Genomic DNA, 24,335 nt, shown 5'->3' with positions numbered 1-24,335 from the left:
AGGGGCAGAGGGGCAAAGGTAGGAAGACAGAATGGGTCACCTATGCCCTGCTGACTCCTTTCTCACTCCTCTTAATTGCTTTTTCTTTGTATTTTCACAATTACCTGTGAGCAGGAGATTCCCAGGAGAGAGCTCTATTTCTGTGTATTACTTAGAAAGGGACTACTAGAGCAAGACTCGGGGTCAGCTGGATCCTGAGCCCTGAGTGCAGGCTGTGGGGGAGCCTTGCCAGGAGTCAATTCTTTCTGTCTGCTTCCCCTCTCTCAGCATTTTGTGCACAAATGCTTGTTGAGCAGTTAAGTGAGATTGTATCTGGTAGGCACTTGCTACTTCTTAGCTCTCAACACACACTTCTCCTTTCCTTGACAATTATATCTAATATTGACTCCCATGATCCCACACTTGAGGGAATCCTAATGCTTTAGAAGTGGGAAGTTGCAGGTGTGTGTTTGACACAACAGCTGAGTTATTGCTTGGGAAGCCTGTATCCCATGTCAGAATGCTTGGATTTAAGTCTGATTTTTAAAAAGAGATGTATTTATATTACTTGAAAGTCAGAGTTAGCAAGAGAGAGGGAGGGAGAGATAGAGAGATTTTCCATCCATTGGTTCACTCCCCAAATGGTCACAACAGTTAGAGCTGGGCTGAGCCGGAGCTGGGAGCCAGCTTCTTACAGGATTCCTATGTGGGTGAAGGGGCAAGGGTCAAAAGTCTTGGGCCATCCTCTTTCACTTTTCCAGGCCATTAGGAGGGAGCTGGATGGTAAGTGGAGCATCCAGGACTAGAACCAGAATACATATGGGACATTGATGAGCTTGCTACACCACACCAGCACCCAGTCTGCTCTGCTTTGGTTCAGCATTCTGACAGCATGCACCCTGGGAAACAGCTGGTGGATAGTTCAAGGGCTTGGATCTCTGACGCCCGCATGAGAGACCCAGATGGAGCTCCCAGCGACTGGCTTTATCCTGACCCAGAATCAGGTGTCGCTGGCATTTGAGGAATTGATAAGTGCATAGATGATTACCTCTCCCTGTCTCTTCTTCTCTGCTCTTCTGCCTTTCAAAAAAAAAAAAGTAAATAAATAATAAAAATTGCAAAACAAGAAAGAGAATAAGAAGCAAGGAAGAAAGAAAGAAATGTAATATTGATATGAGATATGATTTCTTTGTTGTATCAGGAAAGAGTAAGTCCGACAGACTAAGGTTAGATTTTGGTTCAGCAAGTAGGAAAGGAGAAATTTCTCTTTCCTTTCATGTGAACAAGAAAGCATGTGGGTTCAGAATCTCTGGCAATTATCTTGGCACACAGGGGGAGAAGCCTGCCAAGAAAGGAGCCAACCATGAGGAAGCAGGATCGAGAAGCAGGAATTAGGTCCTCATCCCATCATTTCAGCAACTGGATAAAGCCTGGCCTGGAAGTCTGAGTTATTTGGTTGCATAAGTAATTACATTCCCCATAGCTCAAATCAGCTTATCTTATTCAATTTTTTAAAATCTACCAACATGCTCTTCTGTTTTGCATTTCTATGTGTGTGACCTTCTCTATATTTATCTGCCAATCACAGGCATGTAGGAGAAGGGCTAGGATTAGAACTCCTAAAAAAGGAATTCGATGAGAAAAAAGAAAGTCAAAGTTTAGGTTTTTACTTGTGTGCAGGAGGGAGAAAGGGAAAAGACAGTGGGAATAAGCAAGCAGATTCATGTATTGTGCTTTAACCTTCCAGGCAGGAATTCCAGTAAAGCCACTAAATAGGCCACAGAGGAAGCAGAAAACAAAGGAATCCTGTGGGGGAGAAAATCTTATAGGATACTTCTGCACCAATAAAGGATGATTAAAGCAAAGTGCAAGAGCGGCATGGCACAGCAGGCAGCATGAGGGCTGAGCTGACACTTCCCACTTAATCCATGGTATGGAAGGATCCACAGGTTACTGCATACATTTGAAGGGATTTTAGAAAGCAGTTAATGATGTTTGTGGTCTGGCCAGGGGGTTGCCAAGTGATCTGATAAGCAAACACTTAAGGCTGGTTACCTAGAGTGGAAACACTTCTGGGGATCGTGAATGGTAAGGGGACCAAACAGGCCAGGGATATCCTGCCTTGTGGCATTTGGTTGACTCTCCCTTTTGATAATTCCTTGTTTGATTTCCATTTGTTTCTTATAAGCTAACATTTCTCTCTGTGAGTAACATGTACTATGGGTGGTTCTTGTCAGACTGTTCACATATTTGGATTTTTAAAGGCAAAATTTTAAAATTATGGTCCAATTTTTAAAAAATTACCATCTGAACTATTGTTAAGTGTACATTTCTATGGTACTTACTAAATGTTTCACATTGTTGTGCAACTGTCACCAGTGTTTAGCTTCATAACTTTTTCATCTTCCTTGACTGTAACTCTATACCTGTCAAAGAACATCACTCATGACCTCTAGCCCCTGGTGCCACCATTTGACCACTCTAGATTCCTCATATAAGAGGAGTCAAATACTTGACCTTTTGTGATTGTCTTATTCCACTTAGCATAAACTCCTTAAGGTCCAAGCATATTGTATTGTAGCATGTACCAGAATTTTCAACTTAAAAAAAAAAACTATTTGAAAGAGAGGAAGAGGAAGAAGGAGAAAGAGAGAGAATCCCATAATCTGCTAGTTCACTTCTCAAAACCCTTCAATGGCTGGGCTGGTCTAACACTGTGAGATAGTGAGCCAGAAATCCAATCCAGATCTCCCATGTGAGGACATGGCTGGTACCTCCAGGGTCTAAATTAGGAGAAGGCTGGAATCAAGAGCCAAAAGTGGGCATGAAGCCAGGAATTTGAAGAGAGAACCAAGGCATGTTACCTGACATCTTAGTAACTAGCCTAGCATTTTCTAAATCCTTTAACTCAAACAATATTCCATTGCACATATATGCTATCTTTTAGCCACTCATCCAAACATGGGTACTTGAGATATTTCTAAATCTTAGCGGTTGGGAACAATGCTATGAAATGAGTTGCGTGTACAAGTACTTGTTGCAGCCCTCACATTTGGTTCTTTGGATAGATACGCAGAAGTGGAACTGTTTGAACCCATGGTAATTAGAATTTCAATTTTTTTGAATCATTGAACTTTTTTAAGGTTTAAATATTTATTTTTGAAAGGCAGAGTGACATAGAAAGAAGGAGAGAAAGAGGTCTTCCATCCATGGGTTTACTCTCCCAATTACCACGACAGCTGGAGCTGGGTCAGGCCAAATGCGTATGTGCGGTAAGAGGGGAACCGAGCAGCGGGGACTCACACCAGCCCTCCAGCACGGGATGCCAGTGTTGCCAACGTGCAATGCAGTAGCTACCTCACGGCTGTCATTGCAAACAGCTAGGCCAGGGATCCCTTTAGGTAAATTTTGTCAAGATCTTGTCTCAGATTATCTCTTTATTGTTACTTTTTTAAGGGGGGAGGAAGAATAAAATCAGCCAAGTAAGTTTGGTCACTTTTACAAACCTAAGAAATAAATGATCATGTCTGGGTCCAGGGCAAGCTGAAATACGGAGTGCTGGGGGCATCTGCATGACCAACAGTCACTCTGTTTCTGCCTCTGTGGAACATTCTTTCCATTTTCTACACAAACAGCCGGAGACTCTCAGTGGACAGATGTCCCACTCAGTAGCTCCTTCACAGGCGTGTTGGGGGGCTGTGCCCAGGATTCCCTCTGATGTCCTAGGAACACGGACTCCCTGCAAAGCAGCCCAACTGTAGTCAGGAGAAAAGGTGTATTTGCCTCACAGATCTGTATTGCACGTCCAGTCAAGAGGTGTCCATGACAATCAAGTGACCCCTTGCCCGAGGCATGCTCCCTCCCCCTGGGAGTGCTATGATGTCAACCACTCTCCTTCCAGGCTCCTAGGTGGCCTGGCAACAGGAAGGAGACTTCTCTCTCCAACCCAAGGCACAGGATGGAAGCTAGAAGCATTTCTCTCTTCCCACCTTTTTGCTCCTGGACTGCTCTTATCCCCAAACAGCCCAGTTGTAGCTGAGATTTCCTCACCTTTTAAATATACTTTACTACTTTTTTTTAAAAAAAGAGGAATCTAAAATTCTACCATGCTTGGACACTTTGATCATCCCCAAACCTGTGAACGCTTTGGTAATGATGGTCTGACTTGCTCCTGGAATCTACTCCGGCTGCCCCTGGTAGCCGTGGACCACGAGGGACTCTGCACGGAGGGACTGCATGGAGCCCCAGGGAACTTCTGGCGGGCAGCAGGAGACTTCTCACCTTTCCAAAGTTTCTTTCACACATCATTCTTTTTCTCCTCCCCTCATGAATCTTGCTAACCACAATGAGCTGTTGTGGTGTCCTGAAATGAGAAAAGAGATGGAAAAAGTTCAGAACAGTAAAAAAAAAGTGTGGCTAGGAGACCTGCTGTCATGCCCTAGTGACTAAATGCACTGGGATCCCATATGGAACCGATTCCCACTCAGCTGCTGCACTTCCCATCCAGCTCCCTGCTTGTGGCCTGAGAAAGCAGTCGAGGACGGCCCAAAGCCCAAAGCCCTGGGAACCTGCACCTGCGTGGGAGACCCAGAAGAAACTCCTGGCTCCTGGCTTCGGATTGACTCAGCTCTGGCTGTGGCGGCCACTTGGGGAGTGAGCCAGCGGATGAATGATCTTCTCTTTGTCTCTCTGTAAATCTGACTTTCTGATAAAAATAACGTTTTTTGTTTTTTTTTTTTAAGGTGTGAATAGGGTTGGAAGACACCTCTGGGAGCCAGCCCTTCTTTGCGGTGCCCAGGCCTGAAGGGGCCAGGGCAGCAGGGGCACTAAAGACAGGAAAGGGCCGCAAAAATGCGGGCGGGACATCACAGCACTCAGGGCTGCCTGTCACACCGTCACCTCAGCGGGAAGGCGCCGGGGAGAGCCGGGCAGCCTGGGGAGGGAGCTGCGGCCCGCCTGCCTTCCCCCTCCGCCCGCGCTGTGCTGCAGGCCTCGCTTTCCTCTGCCTGGACCTGGGCTTCCTCTGGGCTCTGAAGCCATGGCTTGGTTTCCCAGAGACTACATTCTGTGCGCTGGGGCTAGAGTACCACAAAACCGAGGAAGGGCAACCAGCCTCATCGAGACGCCTCTTCAGAAAATGCCGGGTTGGACACGGGGATGCGGGCGGACCCTCCCTGACCATTATTTACCCATGACGGACACAATCAGTGTTTCTGTTTCCCCCAAGCAGCAAGCAGTTCACTTAGGAATTTCAAACGCAGTCGGATGGCCATGGACAGGGCTTGCCTCCCCCTTCCGCGGCGCCCAGTGGCCTGGCTGACAGACAGAGGCGTCGGAGCCACTGTCCCCGAGGGCACCTGGCCCTGGTCCCCCGCGCCGGCGCGGCTCCCCTCGGCCCCGGCTCCCCACGGCCCCGGCTCCCCTCGGCCCCGGCTCCCCACGGCCCCGGCTCCCCACGGCCCCGGCTCCCCTCAGCTGTCGACTCCCCACAGCCCCGGCTCCCCTCGGCCCCGGCTCCCCTCAGCTGCCGGCTCCCCTCGGCCCCGGCTCCCCTCGGCCCCGGCTCCCCTCAGCTGCCGGCTCCCCACAGCTCCGGCTCCCCTCGGCCCCGGCTCCCCTCGGCCCCGGCTCCCCTCAGCCCCGGCTCCCCTCAGCTGCCGGCTCCCCACAGCTCCGGCTCCCCTCGGCCCCGGCTCCCCTCGGCCCCGGCTCCCCTCGGCCCCGGCTCCCCTCGGCCCCGGCTCCCCTCGGCCCTGGCTCCCCTCAGCGCCCGCGCCGGGGTCTCCTCAGCGGCCGGCGGTGCGGGCGGCGAGGCGCAGGCGCAGTGTCCGCGCCCGCGGGCCCCGCAGCCTCCGCCCCTCCTGGCGGTCTGGGCGGCCCCGCACGCGCCTCTCCCCCTCCCCCGGGCGCGCGCTGGCCCCGGGCTGGACTGGGCGCGCGGGCGGCACGCAGACCCGGCCGGAACACGGGCTCGCCCTCCACGCCGCGACACGCAGGTAACCGGGCCCTGGGAGCCGTGGGCAGCCGCGGGCTGAGACCCTGACCCTCCTTGGCCGTCAGGGAAGGGCACCGGCGACCCCGACTCCACACACCGGCTTTTGGCCGCGACGCTCGTGGGGACCCTCCTTTTAGAGGGTGATGTCTGGGCTGGGGTGACGCGTCCCGCCCTCTCCCCCCGCGCCCGGATCCCGGTTCCGGGCTCAGCAGGGCGCCAGCAAGGCCGCGGAGCCCCCCGGATCCCGGCGGCTCGCCCCCGGAGCGCCGGAACCCGCGGTCGGCAGGGTCAGCAGCGGCTCTGCCCGCCTCCGCATTTCCTGCCGGGCCTCGGCTGTGGGCTCCCCCGACGCCCACCTGCCCGCCACCCCAACAGGGGGAGGCCCGGGAACGTCTTTGGGATCACTTCCAATAATAATTTAAAAGGGGGGGGGGGCTTAAAGAGCTTATAGGGGCTTTAGAACTACGGCCGCGGGGCTGGCACTCCAGTCTCACGGCGCTGACCAGGAGGAACGGCCCCGCGTGCCGTCCGGGCCCAGGGCCAGCTCGCTCGGCCTGCTCTAGCCGCTGTGGAAGCCGTCTCCCCGTCCGACCTCTTGGTCCCCGTGGCTCGGCGCCGCCACGTGCACCCATTTGACATCCATGCACGGGGCAAAAAGAAGGGAGAAAGGAGACTCAGATGGGAGCGGTGTCGGGACTTGCACCGGGACCGCACTGTCTGCGGAGGGGAGAGAGTCAGGTGGTGTGTGCGCGGCCGGGTGGTCCAGGACCCCTGGTGGGGACCGGATCTGTGGCGCCGGAGCTGTCGGTGTCCCTGGTGCTGAACCGCCTCAGGTCCCTGTCTGCTGACAGCCCACTTCCACGGCAGGCGAGTGGAGACCTGGCAGGCAGACACGCTGTTCCTGGTGTCCTGGGAGGGCCGGATATGACAGGTTTTGATTACCTGTGTGAAAACACACGGCGTGAGCGTAACAGCCCCCCATACATACATAATGTATATATGCAAACTACATGTGTGTGCACACAGGCATGTCACACACGTGGAAATGCCATCCTTCCCAAAGGCATGGTGCACTACTAAATCACATTTTTAAGGCTTTTTGTAGCCCATATTTATTTTTTGACACCTCTTGGTGTTTCCAAACGCTACAGAACCATCAATTTTCATAGTCATCTGTTCCTGAGGCAGAGAGGCCTTTGGATTGAAGTGTTTGGTATTCGGCTATGCAAGTAAGCACTTACACACGTTTAAGTTCCAGATCAAAGCTAGCCTGGAAGGATGTAAAATTGTATTGATAGCCAAATAAAAAGCCTAAGTGAAAAAGGTAAATTTTAACACGAAACAGTAATTTAGGTAATAATCTTAGAGAAAACTGTTGTAAACAAATGGTGCACATGTGTGCTAAATGGACTGATCTTCTATTGGTTCTGCTTTCACTATGATATTTATTATTAACGTTTTTCTTCTTTAAAAATTTGTTTTATGGGGCCCGGCAGCATGGCCTAGTGGCTAAAGTCCTTGCCTTGAACACGCCGGGATCCCATATGGGCACCGGTTCTAAGCCCGGCAGCTCCACTTCCCATCCAGCTCCCTGCTTGTGGCCTGGGAAAGCAGTTGAGGACGGCCCAAAGCTTTGGGACCCAGCTCATATGTGGGAGACCCGGAAGAAGTTCCTGGTTCCTGGCTTTGGATCGGCATAGCATCGACCTTTGCGGTCACTTGGGGAGTGAGTCAAAGGACAGAAGATCTTCCTCTCTGTCTCTCCTCTCTGTATATCTGACTTTCCAATAAATAAATAAATCTTTAAAAAAAAAAGAATAACTTCTTACTTTGGTGAGAAATCTGACTCTCTTTGTCTCTGATGTCTATAACTATTTGATCATTCTCCTTTATTGCAACCAATTTCTTAATCTTGTAGGCCTCTACCTTGGTCGCGGTTTCTTATTAGGCCCAGTGCTGCTGGCCCACTAGCTCCTTCCCCCGGGTCCTTAAAACAACTAGAAAGTTGTGGAGCAGTAAATCAAAGCCTAGTTGCTCATTACTCCATAGAGCTCCCTTGGGACCATCTCCTCTGGTAACTCTCGTGGAAGAGGCCTTGGGACCGATAGGAAGAATGGCATCCTCCAGGGACGTGTACTCCATCATAAACTTGGAGGAATGAGGGTGGAGACAGCTAAGTGCTGCCACCTGCCAAGAATTACAACGAGGGGATGCTCCAAAATTGGCAAGGTCCAGGGGCTGTTTGGCCAGCACCTTCGGTGACACAGATCTGCAACTGTATTTTATTACTATTTTGAGATACATTCCATTAAGCCATAAACATGTCACTGTGCTCTATTTCTAAAGAGGGGAGTGCTGCTTTTATTAGCAGCTTCTTAAATGACAATTCTAGGAGATAGATGTCTGCTGTTTTAGTGCAGACTTCATTTCCTGGTCCAGAAGATCAAAGTCTGTTCTTGTTTTAGAGAACAGCATGAGGTCCATCTGTTTAGGTCAGGTTGTTCCACATTAAAATGGAGATTTATGGGGCGGTAACTTACGTAAGAAAAGCCGATGGCAGTTATGTTATATTCTTTGCTGTATTTTCAGCTAGTCGTGAAAATATGATTGCATATGCTGCATGTGGCGTACACATTGACTTAATTCTTTTAAACACTAGAACAAAGGCGTCGCGTTCAGTTTTGTGGTATTTCATTTCTGTTTTGGTTTGGGTGCTCATAGCATTCAGATTTTCTCCATCCTTGAGTTTGTTTAGCCGCAGTTTTCCTTTCAACAGAAGGCACTGAAATTCCAGGGCTGTAATTGACTTTATGTCTGGTTGAAATGCGCAATAATGATTTGTTTATCCTCTGGTGACAACAGCTTAATCTGCTCCCTCCCCTGATTTTAAAATAAATAATTGTAAATACTTATATAGAATAGCAAAAGATAAATTAGTAAGTAATCAAAATTCTATCAGCTGTGAGTGTATAAATTTTTTTGTAAATAGAATCACACCACCGAGAATCTTTCTTTTACTTATGAATATGACATGAAGTTTATCTTTACATGATCTTTGTAAGGAGACCTTGTATGCATGGATTTCAAATCTTTTTGCATAAAAATAAACATTTAATTCTACTTTTCCAGGAACTTTTTGAAGTTCCTCATATATATACAGCTATAATAATTTTGGAAGGCTACCTAATATTGTGCAAATGTTTTTATTTGACCAATCTTTCATTGGGATTAGGCAGTTAGGTTATTTCCATGTTTTTATTATGGAAAACATGCCATGATAAATATCCTTGCATAAACTTAAAAATATTTAGTTATTTTTATTTGATAGGCATTTGATATATTTATATTATAATTATTTGATCTATTTATTTGATAGATATTTTTATTTTACAGAGAGAGATACAGAGAGAAGGTCTTCCTTTTGCTGATTCACTTTTCAAAAGGCTGTAATGGCCAGAACTGATCTGATCTGAAGCCCAGAGTCAGGAGCTTCTTTTGGGTCTCCCACGTGGGCGCAGGGTCCCAAGGAATTGGGTTAGCCTCAACTACTTTCCCAACTCATAAGCAGAGAGCTGGATGGGAAGTGCAGCTTCCAGGACATGAACCAGAGTCCAGATGGGATGCTGGCGCCACAGAGAGGAGCATTAGCCTGCTGTGTCACAGCACTGGCACTATGATATCTTTATGATATATTCATGGAGATGGCGCTGCCGGGGTCAGAGAGGTCATATGTTTTAGGGAGATGTTTGGCACTTGAGATACCCACAACTCTGCTCTGGTGCCCGAGTTTGTGTCGAGCTCTGCTTTTGTCTCCGTGTCCGTGAAGGCAGCGGTCGTGGCTGAAGTACTCCAAGACCTAGCTTGGGCCTGGCCATCCTCAGCTATTAACCAGTGAATGAAAGATTTCTGTCTCTCTACCTATTGAGTAAATAAAAATGAATTTTTAAAAATAATTCACGTTAAAATTTTTGATATATGTTGAAATAATTCTTGATGAAATGAATTGCACAGTGCTTGTTCTTTGTAGCCAGTGTCCCCTTGACTTACATGACTCGGTAAAGTCTCTTTTCCACTCTGCAGTTGCATTTATGTTGCCGTGTAGTTGTCCTTGTATACCCATAGGGGATTGGTTCCAGAAGTGGACCAAGATCCACTGATGCTTATGTTCCTTACAAGAAAATGGCCCAGTATTCACATCTAACCTGTGCAGTAGTTTCATGTAGTTAAAACATCTATAGATTATTGAATATGATGAAAATATTATATAAATAATTATTATATTCCATTCGTAGGTGATGATGGCAATTTTTAACATCTCAGATGTTTCAATACACACTTTCATGTATGGATTTCTTTAAAAAGATTTATTTTACTTCTTTGAAAGCAGAGCTACGTGTTGGTTGAATCCTGACATGCAGTGTTGATTATGACTCTCTGAGTGTGTTCTTTACACATATTGAAGGATGGGATGATTTTAATAAATTGAAATCGCCTACTTAACACGTGTTGTCAAGTTTCACTCAAAATCCAACTAATGGTTTGGGCTGAAACAAGATAACTTATGGTGACTGTGAATTTGCTTACTTTAAGTGTTTTAACGAAATGTGATATTTAGAAGGAGGTGACTATGTTGCATTTTTAATGAGTGATGTCCATAGTGTGAAGAATTAGTTATAATTAAGCCAAACCAAATTCGTAATTCGTAAGTGCTTGAGCTCATTCTTTGGGTATTTCTGTAAATCTTGACCCCAAAAGTAATTTCAGGCATGGCGTTGCTGTGGCTGGACATTGGGAAGATCGGGCACATGTGAGCAGGTGGTGTGTGCAGTGTTGGAGGATTAGAGAGATGACTCTGGTTCCTGGAGAGATCCTTTGTTGTTCATGAACTGGTGCATGTCTTCAGGGTTGGAAGCCTCTTCGATCTCAGCTGGGCAGTTTGATGCTGCCTTCCTGAGGGGTAAATGATAAACAACCAACAAGTACAATCTTACCATTTTACATTTAATTAGTGCTTTAATTATTTAAGTACATACAAAAAAGTTCATCGAAAAGGACCATTTTCTTTTCTCCCCCTCTCCGTTCTAGTAAAGGCACTCTCCCACCCTTAACCGGTACACGTGGCACCACAGATTTTTTTTTTTAATCAGATATACAGAGGAAGAGAGACAGAAAGATCTTCTGTCTGCTGATTCACTCTGCTGAAACGGCCGGAACTGAGCCGATCCGAAGCCAGGAGCCAGGAGCTTCTTCCAGGTCTCCCACGTGGATGAAGGGTCCCAAGGCTTTGGGCCGTCCTCAACTGCTTTCCCAGGCCACAAGCAGGGAGCTGGATGGGAAGTGGAGTAACCAGGATTAGAATCGGTACCCATATGGGATCCCGGTGCATGTAAGGTGAGGACTTTATGGCTACTAAGCTACCACTCTGGGCCTTGGATTTTCTTTTTTTTAAAGATTTATTTTTATTATTATTATTTTTTTTATTGGAAAGGCGGATATACAGAGAGGAGAGACAGAGAGGAAGATCTTCCGTCTGATGATTCACTCCCCAAGTGACCGCAAAGGCCAGGAACCTCTTCCGGGTCTCCCACGCGGGTGCAGGGTCCCAAAGCTTTGGGCCGTCCTCGACTGCTTTCCCAGGCCACAAGCAGGGAGCTGGAAGGGAAGCGGGGCTGCCGGGATAGAACCGGCGCCCATATGGGATCCCGGGCGTGCAAGGCGAGGACCTTAACCACTGTGCCACCGCGCCGGGCCCTGGGCCTTGGATTTTAAAGGTGCTGATTCGCTGCAGACTGAACTCTGCTTTTTTTTTTTTTTTTTAAGATAGTAGGAAAGTAAGTGGTAGATGATAAATATGTGTTTGCTGAGTGGTGCATTTTGTGCAAATTGATAGGTCCATTGCCTCAAAGATTAAAAGGCTCTTTCCTGGAAGAAGTGTTGAGTATAAATGTTGAGACACTTGCATTCCAGAAGGTTCTTAGCTGCCAGCTGACATTTTCATCACAGTGTGCCAGAATAGGTCTTAAAACATCGCAGCATAAATTGCTGTGTTCCAAATCAGGCAACATAGCCTTCATACAAGCCAAATTGACCTGCTTGTTTTAAAACTGCCATATAATGTGCTTTTTAATAAACCTTCTCCCTCTCCCCACCAGGGATACGTGGTTCTTTACATTCTGTCACCACTGGTTACCCCTGGACAGAGAGGCTTCTTACTTAACCTTGTCTAAACAGTAACTAACAAGGTCCAGTTGCTTTTGAGCTGGTGACAAAACTTCACGAATGCTTATGAATCTTTAGCGCAGCTCTAGCCAGACTTTCATCCTTACCTCCTGCTTTTCTGCTGTTATTTAATATTTCCCTCCTCCTTTTTTTTTTTTTTTTTTTCCTTTTGGAACCAGCTGTGACACCTAGCAGCTCCTGTACAATTGATAGTCCCAGCTGTCCTTAGCCAAGCCTCCAGCTCAGTCTCGGCCCAACCTTCGATTTGGGAGCGTCCTTTCCCGCTTCTTGTTCTGCTTCCCATTCAATCCCACCAGATATTTCTGCATACCTCCCTTCACCTTCCAAGGTCGTGGCTGTCCCCCCTCCTATAGTCCAGACTGATGAAGTCCAGCAATGTCTGTAGGCCCTTATGCTGTTCTGTATTGCAGCTCAGCTCAACTCTTCTTGGTTCCTTTAAACCACATTCCACCTTGCTTCTTCTGGTGTTATTCCCTCTGGAATCTGATATCCATTGCTTTTCCTAATTCCTTCCTAATAAGGAGCCTTCATCTCCAGTCCCACCCACCACAACAGCCTAGCTCAGCCCCGTCAAAGCAGCCTGGACCCATCACCTTTTGGGAATCGTCTACTTTTCAGCTCTGGAAAAGAATTCTCACCCAGGTAGCCCTCTTTAAAGTTGTTTTTGGCCAGCCTACTGAGGAGTTTATCATACAGCCTGGCTTGTCCCACATCCCTTCTGTCTTGGAATAAGTAAGCTGTCATCCAGTTCTGGCATTGTTGTGTATCTGTTAGCACTGTAGGGTGTCACCCCCGTAGAGGATGTCACCACTGATCTGTCACCAACAAGGGACAGTAATGGTGATGAATTTGTACTGACTCATCCACCACCCGCCTTGGTTTTTCTCAGCAGAGAAGATACATTCGTAGCACAATTGACAGGTCAGAAGGTGTAAATAGAAAACAAATTTAGCAATTGCTACAGTAAAAGAGAGCTGCACCCTGTCTGAAGGTTATCAGGGTCAGAACAGCCAGACCAGATTCCAGAATGCAGGGAGTTTGTCATTGCTCAGACTCTCACAGTGAACTTTAGTCAAGAACAAGAAGCTCGATATAAATGAAGAACTTTGTGCCCTGTGTAGCAGTTTGATTCTGATCAGTAATGTGGATATAAAGGTCAAATGCATCCTTCAGAATCCCTCAAATGGCATTTAAAAAATATAAATACTTAAGAGAAACCGTTGGTTAGTTAATGATCACAAGTTGTAAGGGAAAATTTCTAGTTTAAAGTCCAGTCTAAAATTATACCTTTTTATTTTTGAAAAATCAAAATTGTGGAAGATAGTCACATCTGGCTGGTATACATGAAAAGTGCTAAAACAATTGGGCAATTATTTTTTCAAATATTTATTTATTTTTTATTTATTTTTTTAAAGATTTATTTTTTTATTTTTATTGGAAAGGCGGATATACAGAGAGGAGAGACAGAGAGGAAGATCTTCCATCCAATGATTCACTCCCCAAGTGAGCGCAACGGGCCGATGGCCGATGCTATGCCGATCCAAAGCCAGGAGCCTCTTCTGGGTCTCCCACGCGGGTGCAGGGTCCCAAAGCTTTGGGCCTTCCTCGACTGCTTTCCCAGGCCACAAGCAGGGAGCTGCTTGTGGCCTGGGAAGGGAAGCGGGGCTGCCGGGATTAGAACCAGCGCCCATATGGGATTCTTGGGCGTGCAAGGCGAGGACCTTAACCACTGCGCCACTGCGCCGGGCCGTCAAAGATTTATTTTTATGGGAAATTAAGATATACAAAGAGGAGGAGAGACAGAGAGGAAGATCTTCTGTCTACTGGTTCACTTCCCAGGTGGCCACACTGGCTGGTGCTGAGCCAATCCAAAGCCAAGAGCCAGGAGTTTCTTCCAGGTCTCCCATGTGGGTACAGGATCTCAAGGCTTTGGGCCATCCTCTACTGCCTTCCCAGGCCACAGCAGGAAGCTGGATGGGAAGCAGGGCTGCTGGGACCTCAACTGGTGCCCATATGCGTGCAAGACAAGGACTTTAACTGCTAGGCTACTGCGCAGGGCCCAAGAAAATATTTTTTACATATTTTATTTATTTGAAAGACAAAATGACAGGGAGAGAGAGAATTAATCAGTCTCCCATCAGCTGAATCACTTCCCAGTGTGCTGTAATGGCCAGCGCTGGGCCATTACCAAAGCCAAGAGCCTTTGTAGGTGCAGGGACTCAAGTATTGGGGCCTTCTGCTGCTTCCTCAGGTGCGCTAATAGGGAGCTAGCTCAGAAGAAGAGCACTTGGGACTTCAAGCTGTCCTCCAATATGGAGTTGTTGTCACTGGCATTGCAGATGGTGGCTTAAGTGACTATGCCACCGGCCCCCAAATGAGAAAATACGTATCTGGCACAGAGACAGTGCTGATGTGTGTAGCATTATAACCACAGAATCTGGACCAAACTGCCCCAGAGACACGCCCGGCGGGCAGCATCATGGTTTTCGTTTCGTTTTGTTTTTTAGCTTGGATTGAATGGTTATCTCAAATCCTCCTAAAACTGAGCAGTGTGTGGAGCCTACACTAACACAGAGCAGAACACACTTTCCATTTACTTCTAGCTTTAGCCAGTTTGTCGCTGTGGACGATATCTCTGAAAGAACAAAGAGGCAGACGTGGGGACTCTTGACCGTTAGTGGCAGCCTGCTGCGCTGGTATCTGTTCATTGTCACATCTGTGGCTTTTCCTGTGACAGCTGTGGTCTGTCCTTGGCCAGGGCCTGGTTGTCATGGCCATCCCTCTTGCCTTTCAGTCCTCCGGGTTGAAGTTAATGAGTGACCTATTATGTTCAAAGCCCAAGGTCAGATGCATATTACCTGTCATTTAACGGGTATTATAAAATACATAATGACATGGAGGAAGTATTTACAATGTATTGTAAAATGGGAACTTTTAGAATACAATGTTTGATATAGCGTATTGTGAATGAGCCTAGATCTGAACCTGCTGGAAAGTTCCTGATGTGGAACCACTAAGAATGTAGATCGGCCCAGTCTGTGGAGAATGCACTGGGACGCTGGGAACCAGCCAGGATTCAGTCTAGAAATGCTGCAGGATATGTTCAATATGCAAGGTACATGGAACATGGAATTACAGATTTTTGCAGTTATTCTAAGATGTATTTATTTTTATTGTAAAGTCAGATTTACAGAGTGGAGGAGAGACAGAGAGAAAGATCTTCCATCTGCTGGTTCACTCCCCAAGTGGCCACAGTGGCCAGAGCTGAGCTGATCCAGAGCCAGGAGGCAGGAGCTTCTTCTGGGTCTCCCATGCAGGTGCAGGATTCCAAGGCTTTGGGCTGTCATCAACTGCTTTCCCAGGTCACAAGCAGGAATTTGGAAAGGAGCAGCCAGGGTTTGAACCAACGCCCATATGTGATCCTGTCATGTTCAACGTGAGGACTTTAGTCACTAGGCTACAGCTCCGGGCCCCTCCCGTTAGCTTTTAAAAGGCCTCATATATCTGCTGTAGCTTAATCCATAGTTGAATGAGATGGCTTGGTTCAGAAAAGCACATAAAAGTGATTTAAGGAACAGCTCTAATTATACCTGAGGAATTTGATATTAAAGGAAATCACATTGTAGCAACAGAAATAGTGGCAGAGAGAGGATAGATGCACAAACTCTTAACTGCCAGATTACATGTGCTCATTTAAAAGATTTGTTTGGCCCTGCATGATGGATCAGTAGCTAAATTCTCACCTTGCATGCACTGGGATCCCATATGGGTGCCAGTTGATGTTCTGGCTGTTCCACTTCCCATGAAGCTTCCTGCTTGTGGTCTGGGAAAGCAGCAGAGGACGGCCCAAAGCCTTGGGATCCAGCACTCACATGGGAGACCCTGAAGAGGCTCCCGACTTCGGACTGGCTCAGCTCCAGCCATTGCAGCCGCTTGGGGAGCGAACTAACGGAAGATCTTTCTGTCTCCTCTGTGTAAATCTTCCTTCCCAATGAACATAAATAATTATTTTTTTTACTTGTAGTATTCATTTGAAGCGTTAAATTGGGAGAGAATGGGGGATAGATGTGGAAAGATGTGTTCATGCTTCCTGTGGTTGCAACAGCTGCACCAAGTCAACCTGGAACTTCATCCTGATGTCCCTGTAGGTGGCAGGAATTCAATCACAGCCATTACCTGCTGCTGCCAAGAGTACACATGAATAGGAACCTGGCACGGAAAGCAGAGACAGGATACAGACTCAAGCACACTGTTACGGGTTGTCGACTTTTCAAGAGGCAGCCAAACATCTGCCCCATACCTTGATGTTTTATTCTTGAAGTACTATTAAGAACATTAAAGTGTTTTAGCACAATAAGGTTCCCTGTTTGAGTTGCTAAGGATTTCAATTCATTTACATGTATTATGTACATTTTACTCCTTACCAAATGTGTATCACTTACAAAATGATCCATACAGTAGACATTTTTAATACCTCTCCTATTCCAAGACTGTTTAAGTGCCACAAGCATAAAAATTAGCAATGGGTGGTCTCTGCGTGCATGATCCTAACAAGGTAGTGGAAGAAGACAGAAATAGTTGGCATTCAGTATGAGACATTCTATGACTGAAGGTTTCATGGAATCCAGTCTAGATGAGGATGAGGTGAGTTTAGGAAGCGTTTAAGTGACGGTGCTATGTAAGCCGGCCTTGAGGAAGAAGCAGCAAGTGCCAGGGGAGAAGGCAGGTAGAGGGGATTCTCTGGGAAATAACGGCGTCTGCAAAACCCCTGAGACGTCAAAGTGCATAGTGTGTTGAAAAAACGTTTGTTCTTGTGGAAGACAAGTGGAGACTGAGGCTCGGGGTTAATTTTATGTGTCAACCTGGTTAGCCAAACATTCTTCTGGATGTTTCTGTGAGTATGTTTTCAGATGTGATTTGTATTTAAACCAGTGCATTTTTATCAAAGCAGATTGTTCTTTGCAGTGTTGGGAACACAGAGAATTCACTGAAGTCTGCCCTGCTCGCAGGGGTCGTTCTCCAGCGGATAGCCTGTGTGCTGATCTCGTGTATACTGGTCGGTGACTCAGCCTAGCCTGGCATGATTCACCCACAGTCTCAGCTCTTGCTGGCAGGTATTATCAGCTAGCCCAGCCAGATATGGCCTATACCCTGTCCTGGCTCTCATGCTTGCCATTGGAAGCTGTGGCCTCGCCCAGCCTGGTCTGGCCCAGACCTGGTCATACAAATGCCGAGGAGTGCTGCAGTCCTGCCTGGCCTGACCCGCCCCCAGCCCTAGCTCTTGTGCTCCAAAGCATGAGCTGTGGCTTAGTAAAAGAATTCTCCAAGTTCCCTACCAGGCTTACTCCCAACCTCAGATCCCACAGGTGCTAGCAGACACAGTGGCCCTGCTTGGTATGGTCTGCCCTCAGTCCTGGCCTTTGCATGTTACAGCCTGGATCCCCTCCCCCACTTTCCGGGCCCCCTCCCAGCCCAGCTCCCGTGTCAGGTGGGTTCCTGTCAGGTAAGTTTCATGGTCCAGCCTGGCTCAGCCAGTCTCCACCCCCAGCTCTCTGTGTACACCACTATGTGCTGCAGACCCACAGAGGTGAGCCCACAAGTCCCCTGCAGAATCTGCCCCCAGACCCAGTTCCCTTGCATTATGTCTAGGCAGTTCCATCTGGCCCAACCCAGGTCTCCCATGTGGGCGGGTACTTTGCCTGACCCAGACATGCCCTCCATTTTCCCTAGTCTAAACTACCTCATCTCAGCTCTCATCTATCTGCAAGTGCTGAGGCCTGGTTCATGGAAGACCCCAGAAATCATTCCTTCCCTGTGAAACATGCCCTTAGCTGCTCCCAATCCCAACACGTCCCCAGACACCCTTCTCTGGACAATCCACGACCATGACCCTCTACCTGGGAGCCAGGAGTGCGTATCATGACATGATATTCCCTGCCTTCCCCACTTGCCTTTTAAAAAGAAAAAAAGAAGTAACTATTCTGGCACACTGGTATAGTTAACACAAATTTGACATAAACTAGGCCCAGAATGCCCACCAACTACTGGCTGCTTTTCTCTCAGCAGTGAAACACTTGTTTAGATACAAGTCAACCTAGGTAGTTGCTTACAGCTGGGGATCCCATTAAACTTTATTCATTTATTTGTATTTTTATTGGAAAGACAAGCTTACAGAAAGAAGGAGAGACAGATGGATCTTCCATTCACTTCCCAAGTGTCTGCAATTGCTGGAGCTACACCAATTCAAAGCCAGGAGCCAGGAGCTTCTTCCAAGTCTCGCATGTGGGTCCAGGGTCCCAAGGCTTTGGGCCATTCCCAGACCACAAGCAGGGAACTGGATAGGAAGTGGAACAGCCAGGACACGAACTGATGTCCATATGGGATCCTTGTGCTTAGCAGTGAAAGATTAGCCAGTTGGACTATTTGGGGTTCTCTCTTAAAATCTCAGTGTACATTGAGATTTTAATATGTTGTTCAACTGCTGATAAGAAAGAAAAGTTGTGTAATTTACATTACTAGCAAGAATACATGAGCTGTATTATGATAATTTTATTTATTTTTTAGCTTTAGTGTATGTTCCTATCTGTAGATGGGGCAGAATATTTAAAAATAACTAATTTGTATTTATAGTAATTTGTAATTACTGTAGTTTGGATCTAGTGTTGTACAAAATTGATTTTACAGAAGACTTTAAACTCACCCATTTACAGTTTGTAACATATGCAAGTGGAATATATTCAGAAGGAAAAATTTCATCTTACTTGCCTTTTAATTTTTCTGTTTTTTGTTGTTGTTGTTGTTGTTGTTGTTGGATGGGTATAGAGAAAGGTAGGAATGAAAATATGAAAAAATACCAGTTTGCCTTGTAAAGATGTCAAATAGAGAATAAGATAAAGAATATAAAAACTGATCAATCTTGAAAGAGACAAAGTAAGAAAGACAAAATGGGACATTATTCCATTGGACTACATATATGGCATATTGTCAGGTCATCTTGTCCTATTTTATTATTTTTTCCTAGACTCTGGTACAACAGTAGATTGGTTCATGTGACTATAATAGAAATTAGAATTTCAATGAATAAATATGTATATTTATCTTTTTTTCCAAATAGAACTGCTTTTCTGAAGAAATGGATACTTCTCCCCCGCAAAAATACCCAGTTAAAAAACGAGTGAAAATACATCCCAACACAGTGATGGTAAAATACACTTCCCATTATCCTCAGCCTGGGGATGATGGATATGAAGAAATTAATGAAGACTATGGGAGTTTTATGGAAGAAAATCCAAAGAAAAGTCTACTGAGTGAGATGAAAAGAAAAGGAAGAACTTTGTTTGGAAGCATGGATACCCGACCTCCACCAATAGAAAACTCCATGACTAATGAGACTGGACGATTCCAGAGCTTTGCAGACAAAAATATTTTTCAATCCCGAAAAATGTGGATTGTGCTGTTTGGATCTGCTTTGGCCCATGGCTGTGTAGCTCTCATCACTAGGCTTATTTCTGATCGTTCCAAAGTTCCATCGCTAGAACTGATCTTTATCCGTTCTGTCTTGCAGGTCTTATCTGTGTTAGTTGTGTATTACTATCAAGAAGCCCCCTTTGGACCAAGTGGCTACAGATTACGACTCTTCTTCTATGGTGTATGCAATGTCATTTCTATCACCTGTGCATACACATCATTTTCCATCGTTCCTCCCAGCAATGGGACCACTATGTGGAGAGCCACGACCACAGTCTTCAGTGCCGTTTTGGCTTTTTTACTTGTAGATGAGAAAATGGCTTATGTTGACATGGCTACAGTTGTTTGCAGCATCTTAGGTGTTTGTTTTGTCATGATCCCCAACATTGTTGATGAAGACAATTCTTTGTTAAATGCGTGGAAAGAGGCCTTTGGCTATACTATGACTGTGATGGCTGGACTGACCACTGCTCTTTCTATGATCGTGTACAGATCCATCAGGGAGAAGATCAGCATGTGGACTGCACTGTTTACATTTGGCTGGACTGGGACGGTGTGGGGACTGTCAACCATGTTTGTTCTTCAAGAACCCATCATCCCCTTAGATGGAGAAACCTGGAGTTATCTCATTGCTATATGTGTCTGTTCCACTGCAGCATTCTTAGGAGTTTATTATGCCTTGGACAAATTCCATCCAGCTTTGGTCAGCACAGTACAGCATCTAGAAATTGTGGTAGCTATGGTCTTGCAGCTTCTAGTGCTGCACATATTTCCTAGTGTTTATGATGTCTTCGGAGGGGTAATCATTATGCTGAGTGTTTTTGTCCTTGCTGGCTATAAGCTTTACTGGAGAAATGTGAGGAGGCAGGATTATCAGGAAATATTAGACTCTCCCATTAAATGAAGACCTGATCATTATTACCTTGTTACTCTTCAGTTATTAGTATGTCCACTGCCGTTTTCATGTTTACCTATAAAACGTCTTTTGTGTTGTATAATTGACAGAGTGCTATATAATATGTAACTTATATACACAGATACAGAAAAATATTATAGTCTAATATATTCAAATACATATATTAAATATGTGAAAATGTCATGAACCTCGTGTCTTTATGGTTGTTAATAAAAGAATTGTGGAGCAAGCACAATGGCTTAACTGGCTAGTCCTCTGCCTGTAAGCACTGGCTTCACATGTGGGTGCTGGTTTGTGTCCTGCTTCCCAACTAGCTCTCTGCTGTGACTTGGTAAAGCAATAGAGAATGACCTAAACTGGGACCCTGCACTCACATGGGAGACCCAGAGGAAGCTCCTGGCTTTGGAATGGCTCAGCACCTGTCATTGTGGCCATTTGAGGAGTGAACCAGCAGATAGAAGATTTTTCTATCGCTTCTCGACCTTTTGGCTAAGATCAAGTGTAGATCTTTCTCTCTCTGTCTTCCCTTCTCTTTATAAATATCTACCTTTCCAATAAAAATAAATTAATCATTTGAAAATAAAAAGATTATTGTGGTAGAAGGATAATGCTAACCTCTATCACTAAACACACGTTTTAAAGAAATGGATTTCTTTCAAGTAGAACTTGTATGGTCCCAAAGTTCAGAAATTATAGAAGTACTAATATCTCATACCCTACAGATGTTCAGCAGAAGTCCTGTAATATTCAGAAATATTCAGGTGTTTGATCTAGTGGTTAAGATGCCACTTTGGGTCCAACATTATGGACTAACAGGTAAAGCAAACTCTTAAAATGCTGCCATCCCATATAGGCACCAGTTCCAAGTCCCAGCAACTCCACTTCCAATCCAGATACCTGCTGTGTGCCTGGGAAAGCAGTGGCAGATGGCCCAAGTATTTGGATCCCTGCACTTACCTGGGAGACCCAGTTAGAAGTACAGATGTGTGGCTTTCGTCTAGAACAGCCCTGGATGTTGCAATCAACTGAGGAGTGAACCAGTGCATGGAAGACCTCTCTCTGTGTCTCTTCCTTTCTTCTTTCTCTCCGTAACTGTGCCTTTCAAATAAATCTTTCTTTCTTTCTTTTTTTTTTGCAATGCCAATTGGAATATCAATATCTCATCTCAGGCTGCCTGGACTGGAGCTCCTCCTCTCCTGCTGCTTCTAGCTTCTTGCCAGTGAGCAACCTGAGGTGACGGCTCAGCAGCTCAGACCCTGGCACTCAGGAGACCTGGATGGGGTTCTTTGCTTCTGGCTTTGGCCTTGCCCAGACCCTATGGTTGTGGGCATTTGGGCGAACCAGCAAATTTAAGTGTTTTCTCATAAATAAATAAAATTTTAAAATCTCAATTTGTGAAAAGTATACCCTATGGTGAAATGTTGACCACTAAGGCCTGTTTTTGTCATCAACAGGTGATAGGGTTGGTTAAGAAAATTTGATTTGAGGTGAGAAAGGAGACACAAGTAAGAGCTGGTTTTCTGCAGTGGCAGTGGGTGACTGTCCAGCATTGAAACAGGAAATATGTTCTTGTCATGGCCACATGAGGTGATGCGTAGGAAAGTGCTGCCCAGCCTTGCTATTTTGTGCTTGATGGTGGGAGAGCTCAAGTGGGGGGCAGGGTCTGCTTATCCTCAGTTATGCAGCTGTCTCCCAAAGATCCCTTGTCTATGATTTTGTAGCACCTATCCATGAGCACTACAGTGAAAATGCAGTAATTATGATTCAGCAGTAAACTGACATGTATCTTAAGATTTCTTATCAAGGGGCATGAAAATCTATAAAAGTGTTTAAAATGGTACATTCTTACTATTTTAGCACAGTTGTTGATATGATTATTATTAAGTTATTATCTCAACTCCAGATTATTTTTTTAAGATTTATTTTTATTGGAAAGTCAGATTTACAGAGGAGAGACAGAGAAAGATCTATCCACTGGTTCACTCTCCAAGTGGCCACAATGGCCGGTGCTGAGCCAATCTGAAGCCAGGAGCCAGGAGTTTCTTCTGGATCTCCCATGCAGGTGCAGGATCCCAAGGCCTTGGTCGTCCTTGACTGCTTTCCCAGGCTACAAGCAGGAAGCTGGATGAGCAGTGGAGCAGCCTGCACATAATCTGTTGCTCATATGGGATCCCAGCACATGCAAGGCAAGGACTTCAGCCACTAGGCTACTGCGCTGGGGCCCAACTCCAGATTTTCTTAAAGATTGATCTTTAGATTCCCAGAAATTATGGTCATTCCTACTACAGAATGGGTCCTAGCACTCAGTTTAGCAATTAAAGTTACCAGGGCCCAGTCATGGCTATACTTCACAGCCAAACATGTGATTTAAGTCTTGCTGATTGGTGGGTAGGACTTTTTTTTTTGTCCTAAATATACATTCCTGGGTAACAGTGATGCTTTATTAGGTCATTCTCCTGTAACCATGTTTTTAAAAAGATTTACTTATTTTAAAGGCAAAACAGAAAGGGGGGAATGAGAGAGGGAGAGGCAAAGAGAGGAGAAATTTTCCATACATTGGTTCATTTCCCAAATGGCTGAAACAATTGGGGCTGTGCCAGCCAAAACCAGGAGCTGGGAACAGTGCCATTCAAGTGGCAGGGGCCAAGTACCTGGGCCATCTCCGGCTGCCTTATCAGAAATATCTGCAGGGAGCTGCATCAGAAGCGTAATGGGATCTTGAACAGGTAAGTGGCAGCTCAGTCCTCTGGGTCACAATGCCCTGTGCCCCAGTCATTCCTAGATACAAGCTATCAATAGACTCCTGGAAGTGGTGCTGAGCAATGGAAGCTCATTTCCCCCCGCTTCTTTATCTTCATAAATCCTTTATTTGGGGTTAATGAAGTGAGTCACCGCTGTGTTTTTATCACAGATTAGCTTCTCAGATCCAAAGCTCCACTTCTAGTCCAGAGGTTACATACTGCAGCACAGCCTTTTCTGTTGCCCGATTCTGGTTAGTCCCTGGTCCACTCAGCACTAATTATCAAACATGCTTCTTGGTTTCCACTTCAGTTCTCAAGAAAAAGTCACCAGCATGTTTATATTTGGAAATTGAGGAGACAGGAAGAAAGCCCTGGTCCGACTCCCACCTTGTGAAACAGTGTGTATTCCTCTCGAGTGAAATTTCACAAATGACTTTTTGCCTATTCATACTTCCACTCTGTGCTTCCTTCTTCAATTTCCTTATTTTCCTTTTTTTAAGGATTCTTGGTAAGAGTGGATGATGAGGAAGCTTAATGAAGGAAAAGCTATGCTTACTGAGAACTAAAACCCTTTTACGAGAGAGCACATTTAAGTGGCTGCCATTGTGCTGCATCAGGCTAAGGCACTGTCACCTGCTGCTTCTAGCAACATCTGAGCATCGATTCAAGTCCTGGATGCTCTGCTTCCGATCCAGCTTTCTATCTGCCTGGGGAGCTGCCCAAACGGCCCAGATCCTTGGGGTCTGCCACTCACCTGGGAGACACAGCTGGGGAGCTTCAGCCTCCTTGCTTTGGCCTGGCCCAGTGCCAGCCAGGAACCAAGAGCTTCTTCTAGATGTGGGTACAGGGTGCCAAGGCTTTGGGTCTCCTCAACTGCTTTCCCAAGGCATGAACAGGGAGTTGCATGGGAAATAGAGCCGATGGGACATGAACCAGCACCCTTATGGGATGCCAGCACTTGCAGGCAGAGGATTAGCTAGTTGATCCAATGGGGTAG

The 24,335-nt window shown here is 46.1% G+C and overlaps 1 protein-coding gene across 1 annotated transcript; it reads left to right on the top strand.

Moving 5' to 3' along the window:
* The first annotated feature begins 19,323 nt into the window (after positions 1 to 19,323).
* Positions 19,324 to 20,774, top strand: SLC35G2 (solute carrier family 35 member G2). Its single transcript, XM_040965114.1, has one exon. The coding sequence runs from the start codon at positions 19,347 to 19,349 to the stop codon at positions 20,583 to 20,585; it is 1,239 nt and encodes a 412-aa protein (XP_040821048.1). The 5' UTR covers positions 19,324 to 19,346; the 3' UTR covers positions 20,586 to 20,774.
* The last annotated feature ends 3,561 nt before the right edge of the window (positions 20,775 to 24,335 follow it).

Source organism: Ochotona curzoniae, unplaced genomic scaffold, assembly GCF_017591425.1.
Source record: "Ochotona curzoniae isolate NIBS_2020 unplaced genomic scaffold, NIBS_Ocur_1.0 contig_1302, whole genome shotgun sequence".
In the NCBI taxonomy this organism is placed as follows: Eukaryota; Metazoa; Chordata; class Mammalia; order Lagomorpha; family Ochotonidae; genus Ochotona; species Ochotona curzoniae.
The sequence above is the reverse complement of the archived record's forward strand: the minus strand, read 5'-3'. Positions and strand labels throughout refer to the sequence as shown.

Excerpts from the sequence above, each read along its gene's own strand:
- SLC35G2 (XM_040965114.1), top strand. The coding sequence starts at position 19,347 with ATGGATACTTCTCCCCCGCAAAAATACCCAGTTAAAAAACGAGTGAAA.